General features: G+C 48.0%; 1 protein-coding gene across 2 annotated transcripts in view; it reads right to left on the bottom strand.

Annotated features, from left to right (window-relative positions):
- MXD4 (MAX dimerization protein 4) overlaps nucleotides 1–15966 on the bottom strand; it is a 39554-nt gene extending 23588 nt beyond the window's left edge. Inside the window, exons 1-3 of one of the 2 annotated variants that reach the window (XM_084204706.1) lie at nucleotides 15849–15966; nucleotides 15155–15251; nucleotides 5853–5882 (exon numbers count right to left, since the gene is read on the bottom strand). In XM_084204706.1, the coding sequence (XP_084060832.1) occupies nucleotides 5853–5882; nucleotides 15155–15251; nucleotides 15849–15912 (191 nt within the window). In that variant the 5' untranslated portion in view covers nucleotides 15913–15966. Of the gene's footprint in view, nucleotides 1–5852; nucleotides 5883–15154; nucleotides 15255–15848 lie in introns of both variants that reach the window. The other variant, XM_084204705.1, reaches the window with a different exon arrangement.
- Nucleotides 15967–18283: the final 2317 nt, after the last annotated feature.

Here is an 18283-nt window from a genome sequence, read left to right on the forward strand (position 1 = left end):
AGGTTAGATTCTGCTAGCAAGACAATGTGGTTCCCACCACTAACACAGCAGACACATTATCTGAATGGTTTATGTACAGTCTGGACAGATCCTAGAAATGGCAGCAATTTTTATAGACCCATTATAACAATGAGATCTTTCCTAGGTCAGTAAGACCCGTTCAGCACAGCACTTTCCAGGAAACAGCAGCCAAAATTGGATGCTTAGGAAAAACATTAAACTGACAGAGAAGTGAACTGTAACTGCTCTGTACTGTAAATTAACAGTGTAAATTAACACTGTCACTCAAAGAAACCATCCCACCCTCTCCCCGTGACACATCAGGGTGTGCCTGTGACAGTGAGCTGGCTCAGGAAGGTGACCTGGCCAAAGGAGGAAGCTTCTCCCCTCCTGCTGTGCTGGCAGGAAGTAGGACCCAGGAGCACCAGTGTGCAGCCAGGGCTGGGTTAAATTCCTGATGGAAGCACAGCAGTGAGACACTGGGTGATCCTTCCCTGGAAGGACTTTACCTCCAACACCAGTTCAAGGGTTTCCTCAGTTAGTGGTGGCACCACAGCCACTCAGCATGATGGATCAATGCAGTTACAGCTTTATGCTACATAACACTGCTAACCACAATGGTAATTTGTGATTTTGAAAAGGCAGCCCATAATAAAAATAAACATTAAGCATTGTTTTGGTATGCTATTATTTCAATGACCTTTCAGTTCTGTTTCAAAACTTCCAAGTGTATCACCAACTGGCAATTACATGCTTTCCATTAACCCTACAGTTTACTAACATGAAGAGCCACAGAGAAGATTTCAGGACATCCATCTAGGCATTCTCTCAGTTTATATAAACTTCAAACACCAAGCAGCTCTGGTACATGAAACTGATGTACCAATGAATGTAACTGTGCTCTTGAATGTGCAATTCCTCCATGAGAAAACCACCTATCAGGACTTAACTTCAGAGGCACCTGCTCTGTTTTCTGTTTTTTAATGTTGTACATAATAATGCTCCCATCGAAATATATATTGCTCATCAAAGCCTGTGTTTCTGTAGAGATACCCATTCATGCACATGATGATGCAATATAGAAGCTTTGTTCTGGAAAGATTTTAGCTTTAAGGACTGCACAAAACTTGCATCAGTATTGCCTTCTGTGCACAAGGGAACACTTTCAGTCTCCCCCAGTCAGCACTCAACACATACATTAAGCTCCTTTGGGAAGAAATAAAGGTTTGGGGGTTTTTCCATCTTTAAGGTTTAGCAAATCACTGTGTCTGGTGTATTCCCCATTCTCTCCTTGCACTTCTAAAAGTTCAGGGTTGTCTCACTCAGTTGATCCAGGCCAACTCCACAGCAGTCTCAGCTTGAACAGCAATGCCTGGTTTTTACCTCCATCTGGCTCAGCTCACCAGCTTTTGTCAAATCTAAGCCTGGGGACCTGGGACCTAAATCAAGCCACACCAATGTCACACAGCAATTCTTCAGCTCATATGGTGCCAGTCTGAGGACAGCAGCACGTGGCTTGCTGATTTTGAGGTACACCTATTCATTTCCTCACTAATTCTTAAAAGCTGTCCTTTAAAATCATCAAGTTTCATGAGCCATTTCCGAAGACTTTACCAGGGAAAGGGCAAGACCTTGAACCCCTCCTGCAGCAGAGCTCCTCATGGCCAGGAAAGACTGAATGAAACCAAATCCTGACGGGTTGATCCCAGCATCCTCTCTCAGGGCTCCATGTGCTTTGACAGGAGGTGTCTCTTCCCTGCACAGCCCTGCACAAGCTGGGGAGAAGACCACAGTGAACAGCCAAGGGCAGGTTCTCCCTGCCTTCGCAGAGCAGTGTGGAGATCTCAGCACAGTCTTCAGGGGCATACACCGTGGCTTTTACCTTCTAATGCAGAACTAGTATAAATTGATGCAAATAGACGAGAATATGCTGTGTCTTCTAAAGAAGCTTAAGTCTCTCATGAATTCTTGGGTGGTTTTTTACACTGTGAAAGCTAAATTCCTCTATACAGCTATCGGGTCGATTAAAAAATTTCCTTGCAAAAAGTCATGATTACTAATTTACTTACTATTTATATTGCTCTGTGAAAGCCTACAGACCTAATGGTCTGGCTGGAAACAAAAAATACCTACATGAATATACACGTTTGTCTTTAGGAACTAGTTACATCCAAGTGCCACTCTGACTAACCTGTCTGTAATATTAAAATATCTTCTAGGACCTCAGCTGTCCCTAGGATAGAAGATTTCTTGCCTTCCTGCTTTTTATTAGGGGGTTTTCCTGTTTCATGGCTCCAAGATGCAGACCTTAAATCCACAGGACCAAAACAAGACTGCCATTAGAGGGATGAATCCTTACAGAGTTTCTCTATAACAAACCTACACTAAAGTTCTGAGCAGGATATTCTAGGGAGACATAAAGCAGAGAAAAAGGAATTTCATGTATGAACCACTGAGAAACACTTTACCATAAATGTAATCTGAATTCTATCATATAATGAAATTTTTTTTTCTTGCAATTACATTTCTGTTTTCATCTTCCTCTGAGCACCCCCTCAAGAGCACACAGAAAAGAGACCCAGCAGTACAAAACACAAAATAAAATGGTAGTGCCAAATGGCTAAGCCAGCACACACAGAAGTCAACCACTGCCAACCACTGACACTGAAACCAGAGACAAGACCTCTGATGTGCAACAGCAGTGCAGAACCCAAAACAGCACCATGTACATGACTGGCTGCCATGGCATTCCAGTCACCGGCATCTCTGGACACCCTGACACAGGACAGGAGGGCTGTGTTCATGAGGAAGCCATTTCCCTGCCCTGCAGCACGCAGGGCAGCCCTCAGACGCCACGGGAGGGACTGGGCACGGAGGAGGACACACGGCCATTCCTCTCCTCCTCCTCAACAGGCTGCTGTGAGATAACCCAGTGTGCCTTGCCAGAGCAGCATCATGGCAGTGCTGAGTCAAAGCGCTGGTCCTGGAAAGGAGACACCTCCAAAATCAACATCCAGGGCTTCCCAGCTGGCAGGGCAGGGCTGCACCGGAGGGGGAAGGCAGGCTTTGCTGCAGGGACACACCACGGCTGTGAATCTTCCATTAAAGCGTCCAAGACACTTCATAGATCTTAATGCAATTTTAGTTAAAAAACAGTGAAAAACACTATGATCAGTATTATCTGCTCATACACCCACAGTGCTGGAGGAGGGGTTGTTAAAAAGAAGAAAATAGAAATTGCAGGAGTCCTTCACACCAATACATCAGGCAGCTAGAACTGTACACACCTCATCTGCTTTTGTGAGCACCCATTTGCACATACAAGGATCTTGCACTAATTTGCAGGTTCTCACCAGGAAGAATAAAAATCTGGCTTCAAGTATAGTTTAACTGCAGGAGGCACAGCAAGCAGCAGCAGTTAGAAACATTAGTTGTATAATCACAAGACATACTGTGCAGTTTACCTATTTTGACCTTGAGATGGCAAAGAAAAAAAAGGTAGCAAGGCAAGTACTATATGGCCCATCTACTACAAAGATACAACACTGAACTGAAAGTGAGATCAGCGATTGAACAATTAATAGATTCTCCTTCTGGCCCTGCATCTGCTGCAAATGCTGCTGTGCCTCATTTACTGTGCTGCTTAAACATGTTAAGGCAGAGCAAAAGGAAGAAGAGGAAAATAACTGAAGGAAAAAGAAAAGGAATATGCAGATGAAAGTAAATTCTTAATGATGAAGCAGGAGGAGAGGAAGAAACTGAACAGAATGAGAAAGAATCATAGTTGGGGCTTTTTTTTTTTTTCTTTTAAAGAAGTGTGACCAAAGGACAGAATTTTACATGCAGTTATTTTCCTGAAGACTCTGTCGGCAGAACTTCTGCCTGTCGATGTCACTGCCTTAGCCAGTGCACGGCATTCTACTGCCCAGGCCTGTGTTTGTGAGCTTGAGCCTTCTCCTGTTCCTCTCATCTCTAGGATGACCACGTGGCTATTAGGCAGAGCTATAGTTTACTCATATTACAATTAAAGCATGTAAGCATGCAAGGGAAGTGATGGGCTAGCTGCTACATAACTGCAGCCACAGAACAACACACAAAAAAACCCCACGAGTTCAATCTTGTGCCATCAACCACATTTCACCTATTTAGGAGCATGCAAGCAGGTTTAAATCATATCCACACACACCCCCAGCGCTTTCTCTGGATGCGTGAAGCCCGAAAAACCACAAGAACACACAAAAAAAGAACAAAAACCACCCGAACGGGCGTTTATCCTGCTGCCTGAACGGTGAGAGAAAGGCAATGGCCCCGCAGTAAGAGTGCCACGGCGGCAGTGTCCCTCTGTGCCCCTTGGAAGAGCAGAGCCAGCACGGCCGCGGTGTCTCTCTGTGCCCCTCAGAAGAGCAGAGCCAGCACGGCGGCAGTGTCCCTCTGTGCCCCTTGGAAGAGCAGAGCCAGCACGGCCGCGGTGTCTCTCTGTGCCCCTCGGACAGGCAGAGCCAGCACGGCCGCGGTGTCTCTCTGTGCCCCTTGGAAGAGCAGAGCCAGTACGGCCACGGTGTCCGTCTGTGCCCCCTCGGACAGGCAGAGCCAGCACGGCCGCGGTGTCTCCCTCTGTCCCCTCAGAAGAGCAGAGCCAGCACGGCCGCGGTGTCTCTCTGTGCCCCTCAGAAGAGCAGAGCCAGCACGGCCGCGGTGTCTCCGTGCCCCTTGGAAGAGCAGAGCCAGCACGGCCGCGGTGTCTCTCTGTGCCCCCTAGGACAGGCAGAGCCAGCACGGTCACGGTGTCTCCCTCTGTCCCCTCAGAAGAGCAGAGCCAGCACGGCCGCGGTGTCCGTCTGTGCCCCCTCGGACAGGCAGAGCCAGCACGGCCGCGGTGTCTCCGTGCCCCTCGGAAGAGCAGAGCCAGCACGGCCGCGGTGTCTCCGTGCCCCTCGAACAGGCAGAGCCAGCACGGCCGCGGTGTCTCTCTGTGTCCCCTCGGAAGAGCAGAGCCAGCACGGCCGCGGTGTCTCTCTGTGCGCCTCGGAGGGGCAGAGCCAGCACGGCCGCGGTGTCTCTCCGTGCCCCTCAGAAAGGCAGAGCCAGCACGGCCGCGGTGTCTCTCTGTGCCCCTCGGAGCGATGCTCCCGGAGCCTGCCCGCAGCCCAGGGCCCAGCTGCACACACATACCGTGGCACGGTACAGCACCCGCCGAATGAACACGGCCCCCGGAACGGGGCAAAGCAGAGCTCCGCACCACGCGGGGCTCTGAGCTCCGTCCTGGCTAAGCCCGGCTTTTCCCGGCGCTGCTCTGGCCGCAGCAGGCTCGGCTCAGGAGGTGCCCGCTCCTGTCCCAGTTCAGCTCAGCTCTCCGGACAGCACACCCACCCGCAAGGAAACGGACGGAGGGGAAAAACGGATCTCTAGGTACTTACACGCAAGATGAAAATTAACTGCACTTTAGGCATACTTTAAAAGAAACATAAAATAACCCTGTGTGACACATTGTTCCCGAAAATCATTCACCTTAATCAAAAAAAATACTTTGTACTTACAGCATTTAACACCTCTAGCAAACAGTTTAAGCAATCAGATTCGCTGTTAGTAACAATTCGGTTAACCAGTTACAGCATTAATCAGTCCGAAGCTAACTATTAGGGATGTTTCAAAAAGAGCATACTAGATAACAGGGAAAAAAAAAAGCGAAATAATACTGTAACTATTAGATTTTAGTTGATTAAAAAAACCAAAACCAACTTAATAAATTATTCAGTGCAGAATCAAAACAATTTCAACAAAATGTTCTTCAATAAACACATTAATTCAAATGTCAGCCATACATCTTTTAATTAGCTTTTTTCAAGACTTACCTATGTTTTTCTAGTTCGTTGTGTGATGACCTATTAAAAAGAGAAAAGAAATATTAGAGAAAGGATAAATAAACCAAGATTTATAATATTTAAAAGACAATACTTAAGTTGCAAAAGAGTTCTTTAAAATACGTATTTAACATGAATTATGAAACAGCTTTTCTTTTAAATTGGTTCACTTTTAGATTCTTCAGGGTATCAGCTTAATTTCCATGAGTAAACTATAGGTTTGGGGGGAATTATAATATATTTGCATTTATTAGTGTTCTATACATTCAAAGACAGAAATGAACATTAAAAACTGAGCAGGTTAGTAATAAAAACAGCCCACGAGATTTTTATCAGTGAAGAAAATTTATGAGGGGGCAGAAGGTGTTCAAAGATCTAAATGGTAACAGGCAAGAGCAAAGAGCACCCAAAAAGCCAGCTTTCAAGCCCATGGAAAAGCAGAAAGAAAAATCAGCAGCTAATCAGTGCTGTTGTCGTTGACATCTTAATGGCAACAAAAGAGGAATCCTCTTAATTCTCCTCAGTCTACAAAGAGAAAATAAAACCCAAAAAAATCATAGTCCCTGTACTGACCACAGCAGCATGTTATCCTTTTCCAATCTACTTGGATTAAAGATTTTTTTTTCTTCTCCAACTGATGCCTCGGTTTCTTTGCCATTAGGAGGCAGCCCTAAATTCTTGGAGCATTTTTTTTTTAACTGATTCAGCTAAAAATATTCATTTTATTTATTTACACAGCTCAGATTAAAAACATTCCTAAAATGAAGTTACTGTCGCCGCCTCAGAACCAGCAATTTTCCGTACTTTCAGTTTTGTCCCACTGAAAACATGCCCAGCACGTCAGGATCAAAAGATGCAGAGGCGGTGGCAGCTTTTAGGGCTGGCAGATTATGTCAGAGCAGCTCTGCTGGAGCCTGCTGCAACCCCAGCCTGCAGCGAGGCACGGGGCGCAGAGTGGGGTGCCCTTGTGCAGGGCAAGTGCACGGTCCCTCTGGGGAGCAGAGCCATCGCAGGGGATTCGGGAGCCCGCCTGCACAATTCCGCCCGGCGCTGAGCTGTCCTGCTCTCCCTGCACACCCCGAGCTGCCGGATGCTGTGCCTGGGTGTGACCGATGGCAGAACATCACTCTGGCCATAGAGAGGGAAATAGAAAGCAAAGCTCATACAAGAAACATCCAGTGAACAAACCCACGAGCAGCTGATCTCAGGCCAGTGCAGCTCCTGATCCTGCAAGGAACCAAGTGAACTGCCCCTCTGCAGGTAAAACTGAAATGCATACAAGGTTCAGCACTGATGCTAATCCACTCTCACCAGAAAACATCTCAAGGTACCAAGGCATCAATTATGTCACCATTACCTGGCATCGTTTTCTCAAAAGCCTATGAATTCCTTTTGTATTTTTGTTGCATCAAGCGAGCCATAATCAAGTAATGTGTGTATTTCTACAATGCCATTTAAGTGCTCCTGACAAATGCAGCAACACTGCAAGTGTTAAACTTTCTATTCTATTCTATTCTATTCTATTCTATTCTATTCTATTCTATTCTATTCTATTTTCTATTCTACATTAATAGGCAAGGTGGGCTTGGTCATTTGGCTATCTTAAGCTGATTTTGTTTTTATATTCTACTCCTACTGTCTACACAGAGATCAGACTTTCTCCACAATCATTTCTCCACACCAATGTTCACAAAAATTGACCAAGACCATGCTAAATCCACCAGTGTTTATGAAAACACATGGAGAACAGAAGTTCAGTAGGGAACCACTGTCCCCGAACACCCTCAACAGGCCTGTCAAAAGCACTGTTTGTAGGGAACTTTGGAACCAGAGAGGAAATACAGGCTGGCCTGGACTCATCCCTATGACATGAACTCCTTGACATTTCTGGCCATTAGACAGAAAGGTGAACACAGTCACTCCAACTGGCCCATTCTGAGCTGCCAGCTCCCAGCAGCTCTGGTGAGCACACACGGGGACAGCACGGGAACCACTGGCCAAGAAATTCAGCCTGAACTCTGCTGGGCTGAGAGAAGATGCCATGAGCAGGTGGCAGTCCTGCACACAGCACACCTACAAGGACACCTGTGGCACAGGGAGGGGACCCTGGTGTTCTCCTGAGGTATGTCCCACCAGGGCAGCTCTGGAGCACACAGCCGGGGGTATGCCAGCTGCCAAAGCCAGCAGCAGTGACCATGCACCTCTTGGCAGAGCTCTTGGGGACACAAAGCCTCAGCAACGCCTGCAGTGGGCAAACATGGGCACCAGCCACACATTTTGGGTGGTGTCAGGGGCCAGCTTATGCCCCAACTATCAGACCCTAGGCAGGAACCAAACCCAAGAGTCCATTTACCTGAGAATTGCTCCATCTACAGTGCAAGTTGAATACCCTATTACAAAGCATGACATTTCTTTGGTTGGGTTTGTTTTCAGAAGACATGAACCCCTCTTGAAATACTGGTTTTTATTTCCTTCACTGTCTACAGCACAGTATATTGCAAGAATATCCATCTCCTGCTGTTTATGCAACCTAAAGTGAGGGGAAAAAAAACATAAGAACTGGTCTCCACATAACCCAGCACCCTGTTTCAAAATGGAGTCTTTTACTACTTTAGTAAAGATAAGATGTAGGTCACAACTAGTAAGATATATGTATATATGTATTTATAAGAGAGAGACAGATACATGACTGTGGTTTGCAGGCAAATGGTCTGTGGAGCCTTTCAAAAACAGCTTCAAGAGAAGGAAGACTTCTCATGTTTAACTTAGGTTCACTCCACAGAGTTTGTATCTCCACACAAAGCTTGGGGAAGTTGGGGGTAGCAGTGAGGAAAACAAAGGTAAAAAGGTTCAGATAAAAATAAAGGGGAAAAGCCAACAACCAAAAAATCTGCAAAATCATAGATTTTGGGACAATGAATGCTGGTGCTTAGACTACAGTGTTGATCTGAGACAGCTCTAATATCCCTTTAGCAAATGCCAAGCAGTTCACAGACTGCAAATTTTATTTATGAAGAAATTGTCAAAAGAAGATTAGAAAGAACAAGGAGGAACCAAGCAAATGCAGCCATTGGTCTGCAAGACGCTGTGCTACTTCTCACAGCACACCCCCAGAGCCATCCCCATCCACCACCTTTCTTTCCCCAAATGAGAATTCTAGGTATTGGATTTCAGCTTTTGGTTGATTCAACATTAAGCAGACACACCTAAGAAATTTGGATAGGTGCTAGCTGAGATGGCAAGACTGACACAGAAAAGGCAAGGGCCCCTCCACCTCCACTGCTGCCAGTTTATGGGTGAGCCAGCAGGATCCAGTCACATGCAGGCTAGCTGAGGCTTCCCTGTATGCAGGATGCACAGCCTGTTTCAGTATTCAGACAGCTTCCCTACTCCTCCATCCATCCATCTACCCCACCAGAGGGGCATCTGCTCAGCAGGAAGGCAGCAGCTCCTGACAAAAGCAGGGATGTATGGCAATGCTGCTGTCGTTTATTGCCCTGTGTTAATGGCAGCAGGTCTAGACCGTGACTCACCAATACACTTCCAGTTGCCAACGCACTTCAAGGCACTATAGGGAGCAAAGCAGGATACTTAACCAAGTGCTTGAAGAAGTGGCAGCACCTTACCAGTGCCAGGGCTTTCTGGTGCAGGCAGGACTGCCAGGGTGTGATACAGCCCATGTGCAGGATACAACTCCACCTCAGGTCATGCAGCCATGTGAATTACACTGCAAGCACTTCACCTTTTGTCCAGGCCAAAAAAGTAAGAACAAACAGAACAGGAAGCTTTACAAGGTGCTACACCTTAAGTGTCTGCAACCAGTTCCCACTCCCAGAAGTGCAGGTGTGTAAAAGCACAAAGCTTACACCTGCAGTCTTGTCTGAATGTGACTGCTGTGCAGCTTTTCATTGAAAGGATCCAGATTCACTTCCAGGAAATTCCCTGTCCACATACCTAACCTGCTGTGGAATGCACCTGAAAATACTTCAGTTCACTCCACAAAGCACAGATAAACCTGAATATAAGCACACATTCTGCCTATTATTCATTGCTTCTGGGTTGTTGGTTTTTTTCCATTTGTTTCAAGCTGGACGCATTGCTTACAGCCTGTCAAAGAAACAGCCTGTACCAAATTAATCCACTAAAAATTAATTTTGCATTCTCCTCATAGCAAAATTCAACCGGTTTTGCAGATTCAGCCGGGATCTGGGAACCAGGCACATTGGCACAGCTTTGATGCAGAGTTCTGGCTCTGGGATCACATTCAAGTTGGTGCTGCCACATGTTTGCAGTGGCCAGGCCTGAATGTGCTTCTAATACGGTGGCAATTTGTTTTCCTCAACTGCACAAGCAGTGCAGCTTCCAAACATTGCAGACCTACTGCAGTTCCTCAGAGGGACAGGTCCATTGGTGAAGTCTATTATACTGGGACTAAAATGCATTATTTTGAAACCAAATGTGGCAATATCAATTGCTGTCCTAGCTTCAGGAAGGCAAACTGAGAAAGATCTATCGAATTCAGAAATCCAGGTGAAAATTCAGAGATGCTTTGTCTGCACAGTCTGCTTTGCAGCGTTTTATTCTTGGCCTCTCACAAAAAAAAAAAAAAAATTAAGGAAAAATAAAACAAAAATCAGGCCCCGATCCCTAAGCTGCTTAGTGTGGGCACAGAAAAACATCTGCAAAGAGCAAGGGGCTCGCTCGGCGGGCCACAGGTTCACCCTCACCATGAGCCAACATCAACAGAGGAATTTGGACATTAGGCTCTGTTTTTATTTGAAAATCCAAATGCCGCTTTCATCTTTTTCTGCATATAACCCTTTGCCAGAACACAGCACAAAGTACATGCCTATTTATATAACATATGAGCAAAAATATTAATTAATTAATAGACACAGAAGATATATTTATAACCCGGCATTTATTTTGCTCCCTCTCCTTCAATAAACCAGCTCCTAAATTAACAGGCCAAACACACTGCATCACCGACATTCAATTCCTTTCTCTGAAAGTAAATTTAACTCTGACCTCAGCAGACTGGCATCTAACACTAAGATTTTGCTTTTCATTTTACCTTATTTCTGACCCTTTCACGGTGAAGCAGCTGCCTGCGCTCCCTGGTGCTCGGGCAGACACACACCTCAAACCCACACACAGCTCAGGGTACCCAACACCTGGTGAGTGTCACTGCAGCCAGGGCAAAAGAAAGCCCAGTTATCTGCAGGATTGCATGCTCCTCTGTAAGAGTGCTTTGCCTTGTGAGCAAACGTCACCAAATTTCAGATTTGTGTCGCATTCCTCCTCGGCACATCGCACACGTGTCACCTATCTGCTTCTTTGGAGCAAAAACCAAGCCTGACTTTTGAATATTTGCTATTAACACTTCCAAGGTACAAGAGCAATAAATCCAGCTCTTTGTTTTATGCCTTTTTTAAATTCTAAGTACACCTTAACAAGAATTATTACACTACATGGCACTGCTTTAGGAACTACAGACAACCACTGTTCTGCGGAGACATTTATTATACTATAGTGAAGTACCTGATAAGTATTATTGTAACAAGATGTGACCTAGGCTTACCTCCCTGCAAAAGATAATGTTGTGGCTTTCTCTAATCTCCTGTCCTCTTCGCAAAACAAGAATGCAGTTTCATTTGCCAGAGGATTTTGGTCAAAATTACTGGGGGGAAACAAGTCTGAATCTCAGCTGAGGACATGGTACGAACAGCAAACCAGAAAGAAAACAAAGCAGTTTGGTTTGTGTGACATGGGAAAGGGCACATCACAGGAAACTGAGAAGAAAACATGCGCAAGTGAAACAGAAATGGCTAAAAACTGTGTCTGATTGCTACCAGTAACACCGAGAATATTGTTTATCAACAAACTGCTAACAACCACTTTCAATTTCGATCCAAAGCTAACAGTGGACAAAGCAAAACTGTTAAATTTCTACAGTGGACAGAAAGCTTATAGATTTTGGCTAATTAAATGTAATTCTGCTGGTATTTTTCCCCGTATGAATCGAAACCTGCCAAAATTACTTCTCACTCAATTGCAGTCAAAAGGCCAGCAAGCTTTTAGCCCAGACCAGAGCATCCTGTCCGAAGGGCTGGCAGCCTCCTGCCCCTTCTCCTGCAGGTCTGGGCCTTGCCAGCCATCCACAAGGGATGGAGGTCTCATCCTACAGTTTCTTACATGAACATCACCAGCACCTCGGCAGGGCAAGGAGGGTCCATCAGTGCCCTTGCTGAAGCCCAGGGTAGCTGGAATCCATCCCTGCCCATCGCCCAGCCCGCGGTGCCTGGCCAGCACACCTGTGCCACACGGGGTACGCTCTTCCCCCCACAGACAGGCACACGGGGGGAAAAAACAGAACAAAGAAGAGTACAGCACGCCAGGCTTCCTCACATCTGACAGTTTTTCTCCTCCTCCCCTCTTTTCTGATTTTCCAAGAATAAGGAGATGTTTTTCATGCTTTTCTACATGTATACCTCATAAGGCATGAAAAAAAACCAATGTATGTGGATATATACATCTCTCACTTTTTAATCTGATCAGATGCTGCAAGCAGCAGGATACAAAAATAGATAATGGAAACAACAATGCCCCTGCAGATCTGAAATGTGCAGTTAGCTGCTCCTTTCCTAGTCCTCCAACCTTAAGTATGTATTTTTAATCCAGAAAAACAATGAAATAATAAGGCATGAATTTCAGACATGTATGCAATCCCCTGTATGCAATCAGATGCCTCCCTGCATCTAGTGCTCCAAACCCAATGAGTCTGGAAAATGGTTAAAGTGGAACAACATAGACTAACACTTTGCTCGGTGGTTCACATCACCCACGACCACTCCAGATCCTCTGAACTTTGCCCAGTCGTCTCCCTCTGTTAATCTTTGAGTTGCTTAGGAAGAATTAACTGTGTTTCCAAAAATCCACTCTAGTCTGGGGCTCGACCCCTATACCCTCTAAGCTCCAAATAACAATAAAACTGTGATGCTGGTGTACATCATGTATTGTGCCCTGCATATTTAAATGCGGGGGTAATTTCTCCCCTGCAAATCTAAGCCTGCAAGCAAACGTGAGCAGCAATTGCTGGACATGGGTACAAAGCCCATAAGGACAATGCAGAGGTACCCACAGGGCCCTGCTACTGCCCCTCTGTCCCTGAAGGAACAGGGAGCTGCATTAAAGCAATGTCCCTCTGCTTCCCACACAGGCCAGCAAGCCTGGTAGCCATGCTGAACCAAACCAGCCACTGTCCCAGCAGTGTCCGCACTGGAAACCATTCCCTGACAAGCACTGTCCTGTCCTGTCACACAGATGACCCATCCCTCACCTCATCACTGCAGCTAGAAGAAAACAAAGTGTGAGTAAATGTACACATTGCAGGATGGCATTTTTGAAGGTTGCCACTGCTACGGAGTGAGAATCAGAACAACACACTAAACAGGGAAATAAATACAAATCTGCAGGCAGAAAAGAAGCAGGAAGGTAACTGCAAGTGGATGTGTGTGCCTCAACTTCAATAACACTAGCAAATTTGTAACCAGAAATCTTTTAATTCTGCTGTATTTGATAGATTACAAATCCTCTCCTAAAAACTCCTGAAAGCAGCTTACAATTCAGACAAATAACTATTTTGCAGTGGATGACAAGAGCCCTAAGAACGGAAACGATGGAATAATAGCTCTGTAAGTAACACAGATTTCTTGAATGCAAGAGACACACAAGAAATCTGTACGACTCAAGGAGCAATTTACAGCTGGAAAACTTATGAAATGTGTTTTGAATTTTTTTAAAGGCAGTGAGCATACTTTATATGAAAATAATTAAAAATCTGAGGGAGCAAAGTGTCTCAGGACACAAGACACTCCTCCCACTCCTGATTACTTTCTCTTTTAAAATGAACTGTCTTCTCATGCTCCACGATGAGACAAAGAATTCAACTAAAAGTAAAGCCAAAGTAGGAGTACTGCAATTAACAGCCCCCAAAATGGTTGCCTTGCTCGGAGCAGGGGCACAGGGGCACAATTTGCTCCCCCTCAGTAATCTTCGAGACACACTGCTCGGCCGCAGCAGGCACCACCAGGGCGCTCAGCAGCTCGTGTTAAGACGGAGTTCGTCAGCTTTTGATTTCGGTTTGCACCTCCGGTGCCCCACGAGCAGCTCCTGGCCGTCTGCCGGGCACCTCCCCAGCACCATCCCACCCAGCCGCAGGATGCCCGCCGGAGCAGCGAGAGCGGGCCCGCCGAGACTCACTGCTCCTTTGGAAAACAAGTCACGTGCAAAGCAAGTTCATTTTAGGCTATTCTACAGGAGCCACCATCCAGCATGACCATGCAGAGCAGAGCCTGCGCTGGGGAGAGCATCGCTGCCCCGGGACGAAGCAGGCCCAGCAGGGCACGGTCCTCGGTCCTCTCCGGAGCAGCCCTGGAGGAGCAGAGCAGAGCAGGCAGAGCCCAGGGCCGGGCTCGCTCCTGGGCAGGGGCCGGCAGCGTCCCCGTAAGACAGCCAGCCTCCCGCACGTACACAGCCCGAGCAGCAAACAAAGCTGCGGAGCCTGCGCACAGCCGCGCTCGACTCGTGCCATCGCAGCGCAGGTAGCGGCTGCGGGGCAACAACGGAACCGAGGCGGCGGAGCGGCGGATGGGCGACAGCCGGACAAACAACCGCCGAGCCGCGCACCCCGGCCGGTCTGCGTGCGGCGGCCGGGCGGAAGGGCTGGCGAGCCGGCGCTGCAGCACAGCCCGCGGGCAGGTCAAGCTCGCTCCGGCACCTTCTCAGCCCGCGCCTCCCGGAGAGGCCGGAGGGCGAGCAGAGTGTCCCCCCCACCGCCTCGCACACGCTCCCGCCCCGGAGCCCAGCGCCGCCGCAACCGGAGGCTGCATCTGCTCGGGCTGTCGTGGGGGAGGCGGCCGGCTCGCTGCCTGTGGTTTATAAATGAATGCCGGGGGGAAATTAGGTGCCATGCAAAGAGAAATCTGGGTGGCGATTATGGTGCTTAGGTCTGCAGCAAAAGCCGCTGTCGGCGAGCGCGGAGCAGAAGGAGCGATGAGGGCGGATGGGTCTGAAGTGCAGTGAGTACTAAGGAGATGGTGTACGCGTGGCAGTGTTTATATGAGAGATCAAAACAGAGCCAAGCCCATCCAGGGGAAAAATGGCGACTACCGGGATGGGGAAAACTGAGACACTGGATTAGTTATTATTTTTCATAAATGTATGCACTGCACATAAGCTAGACACATTGGAAAAGCTGACGATTCATTCTGAAAAAGCGGTGCGTCTATTACCTGTTATTCTGGGATTTTCTGGCCATGGTGCCTGCCTTTGTTTTCTTTCTGGAATAGTCACTATCGAAGGGTAACACTGATGCATAGCCATGTTCTGCTTCTAGGGACAAAGTCAGCATTAGTGGCAATATATTTTTTCCATGCAATTTTTTCCTCCTTTGCAGGAACGCTAGGGTAAAGAACAGAATTTTTTCCGGTTGATTTGTTTGGATTTTATTCTGGCATCTCTTAAAGAAGAGAGACAAAAAAAACCATAACTCGGTAAACCAAAGGAAAAAAAAAAAAACAACACCGAAGTGTCGAAATTAGGAGGATTATTGGAGTGCACATTAAAAACGAGGCGGATCATGCAAACCCTTGTCACGCTGCGCTGGGGGAGGGGAGCTGCCATACAATCACCGACTGCCACACACGGAGCGGCGAGAGGGATCCTGAGCGCTGCCACACGCACCGTCCCCATCCAGGGCGGCACGAACAACCCCCTTCTGCTTTGCTTGGGGTGTTATATATTAAAAAAAGCCAAGATCCGAGCAGCGATGCTCCCCCAGCGCGGTGCCGCTGGCGCAGCCCGGGTCCCCCCCGGGCAGGTGCGGGCTCGGGGCCGCTGCCCCGGCCCGGCCGCCGCACAACAAAGGCCGAGAGCGGCTGGGAGCGCCTGCGGGTGCCTGACCGACTGCCCGCCTGCGCCCTGTACCTCGGTCTCTTCGCTCCAAGTACTCGGCCGCTTCCAGGAGGATTAACAGGGAGTTCAATTCCATGGCTGGCCGTCCCGAGCCCCCCGCGCCGAGTTCACGCGCGGGGACTCTCGAGCCCCCGGTTTTAAGCACTCGCTCAACCTACATTTGACACACAGCGGACGGGCAGCCCGCGCAGCCAATGGCGAGTGGCTCTTGGGCGAGGGGCGGGACGTAAGGAGGTGGCCGGGCCAATCGGCGGTCAGAGTACCCCCCCCGTCGGGGCAGGGGATGTTGACAGATCCCCGCCGACCGCGCTCATTGGCTGCCCTTGTAGTAACAATTTAGAAGCCGAAGCTTAGCAACAGCACGTGGTGGCCCGGCCCCCTCGCCCGCTCATTGGCTGCTTCCTTGCATGTTAAGAAGGCCGAAGCCGCCCATTGGTGCGCAGAGCGTCATGCAAATGAGGGCGGAGAAGGACGCCAATGGAGCGGGAGGCGCGTGCCGCGCGGCGGAGGCGGGGAGAGAGGCGCGGGCAGCCAATGGGCGGGAGGGGGCGTGGCGTTGCCGTGAGGAAGAGGTAGGCGGAGGGCGGAGCCGCGGGAGGTTCCCTCCTCTCGACACGCGCCGGGCGGGTACGGGGCGAGCGTGAGGGAAACGGGAAAAAGGGAAAAGGGGACGGTGAGGCGGCGGAGCGGCTCGTCAGGGACAGGGTGGCAGGAAATGCACGGGAACGAAGGAGCCGATGCTAACGGGACGCCGGAGGGGCTGTGCAAATGTGCCTGGCACGCGCATCCTTTACCCCTTGCGGTGCTCAGGCGAGAGAGGAAAACGGCAGCGCTGTAAAAACACGCGCAGGGACGTAAGAAAATTACTAAACTCTGCACAATGGCCTAACCTGCTGAAAAAGAGAAACAGTGGGAAGCTCTCAGAAATGCAGCCAGAGTTCCTGCCAGCCCTCCAGCCCTTGCCAGCACATTCAGCTGCCTTTCGTCATCTGGATGCACAGAAGCCGTGTACCAGAATAGCCTGGCTCCCGGGCTCGGGCTGAGCAGGAAGAGCTCAGCACCTTTCCTGTCCGCACCATCCTATTTGCGCTGTAACTCTGCATCCTTATCTCGGATGGCTGTTGCACAGCTGTTGCCTAAAACTGGTTGGTTTTTTAACACGAGCGAGTGTAGTTTTAAAATAGGCATATTTTAAGCTGTGCTGTGATCACACATTGGTACATCTTCAGGCCAAAAGTGCTGGCGCCTGTAATCAGTCCTCCTGCAGGATTGCACTTGGGCACCCAAAAACCCATTGGTTTTAATTGAACTGTTTAGGTAAGAGCTACCCAGCATATAGGATGGATGCAGAATGTTGTCCTGTGTGTTTATTCCTTGGCAAAAGATGTCAGCCAGAGTTTCCTTTTAAGAGGATAATAGCAATTCAGATTAAAACAAGGATTATGGTTTATTGTTTCTACAGCATTGTGGTAAAGCCACATATACATTACACCTGATCTTGTATTAGTCTGTATCTTGTTGCCCCAGATGCACAAGTGTAATGTGGCTCTTGAACATTGCTAAAACACAGATCACATTTTACTGTCATTTGTTCCAGACATCAGGGATAAGAGAAAGTACAAGGCAGGGAAGAAAGCAGCATTGCGATTGTAGTTTATGAGAATTTTGTATTTGTTTAGGAAAAGTCTGAATGACTGTGAATTATAAGGCAGAAGGGAATTTGGTGCATAGATTGCAAAGGTAAAAAAAAATTGCTGTAACATTTTCCACTTGCTGCATGAACTGTTGAAATCCTGCTGCATGTGGGTGAGACAGTACAGTTTTTACTGTAAAGCCATTGAATCTTGTGGCAGTTTTGCTGTTAATTGGAAGTAGGTTTAGACACTATTTGATGTTGCCTTCTGTTACGAAACAGCATGAAACCATATATGCAGGTCTGCTTTGTCCACACAGGAAAGAAAGTTCCCTTTGCCTGACACATGCATAGGGCACTTAATGAGGAAGATGCAAAGATGCAGACATCAGGCATCATTGTTCTCTACTGCATCCACAGCAGTACCCCAGATCTTCAGAACACCTGTATTTGTATGTTAGCGTACAGGTCTAAATGATCTTAAACTGTCAGTGATACAACCAGAAAGGCAGATGAATGTGCTAGGTATGTAGGTGCTTGTGTGAAAGCCCAGGATTCGGGTATGGATTTACCGAGGCTCTGAAATGCCAGAAGCTCTGCCCCACCCACTGTAAACAAAATATTACCTGGGAAAAAAGTCTGGAAACACAGGGGTATAACAAACACTGCAGAAATCTGTGCTTCAGAGGGTACACAGCCAGAGCTGAGCACCCTGCTGAGCACTGCCCTCACCAGACACTCCTTCGAGCTTGGGCTGGTCTGACTGCTGAGCTGAAGCCGCCCTCAGCCTCCCCTGCCCTCCCCAGTCTCCAAA

Source organism: Fringilla coelebs (genome assembly GCF_963513975.1).
Source record: "Fringilla coelebs genome assembly, chromosome: 4".
Classification (NCBI taxonomy): domain Eukaryota; kingdom Metazoa; phylum Chordata; class Aves; order Passeriformes; family Fringillidae; genus Fringilla; species Fringilla coelebs.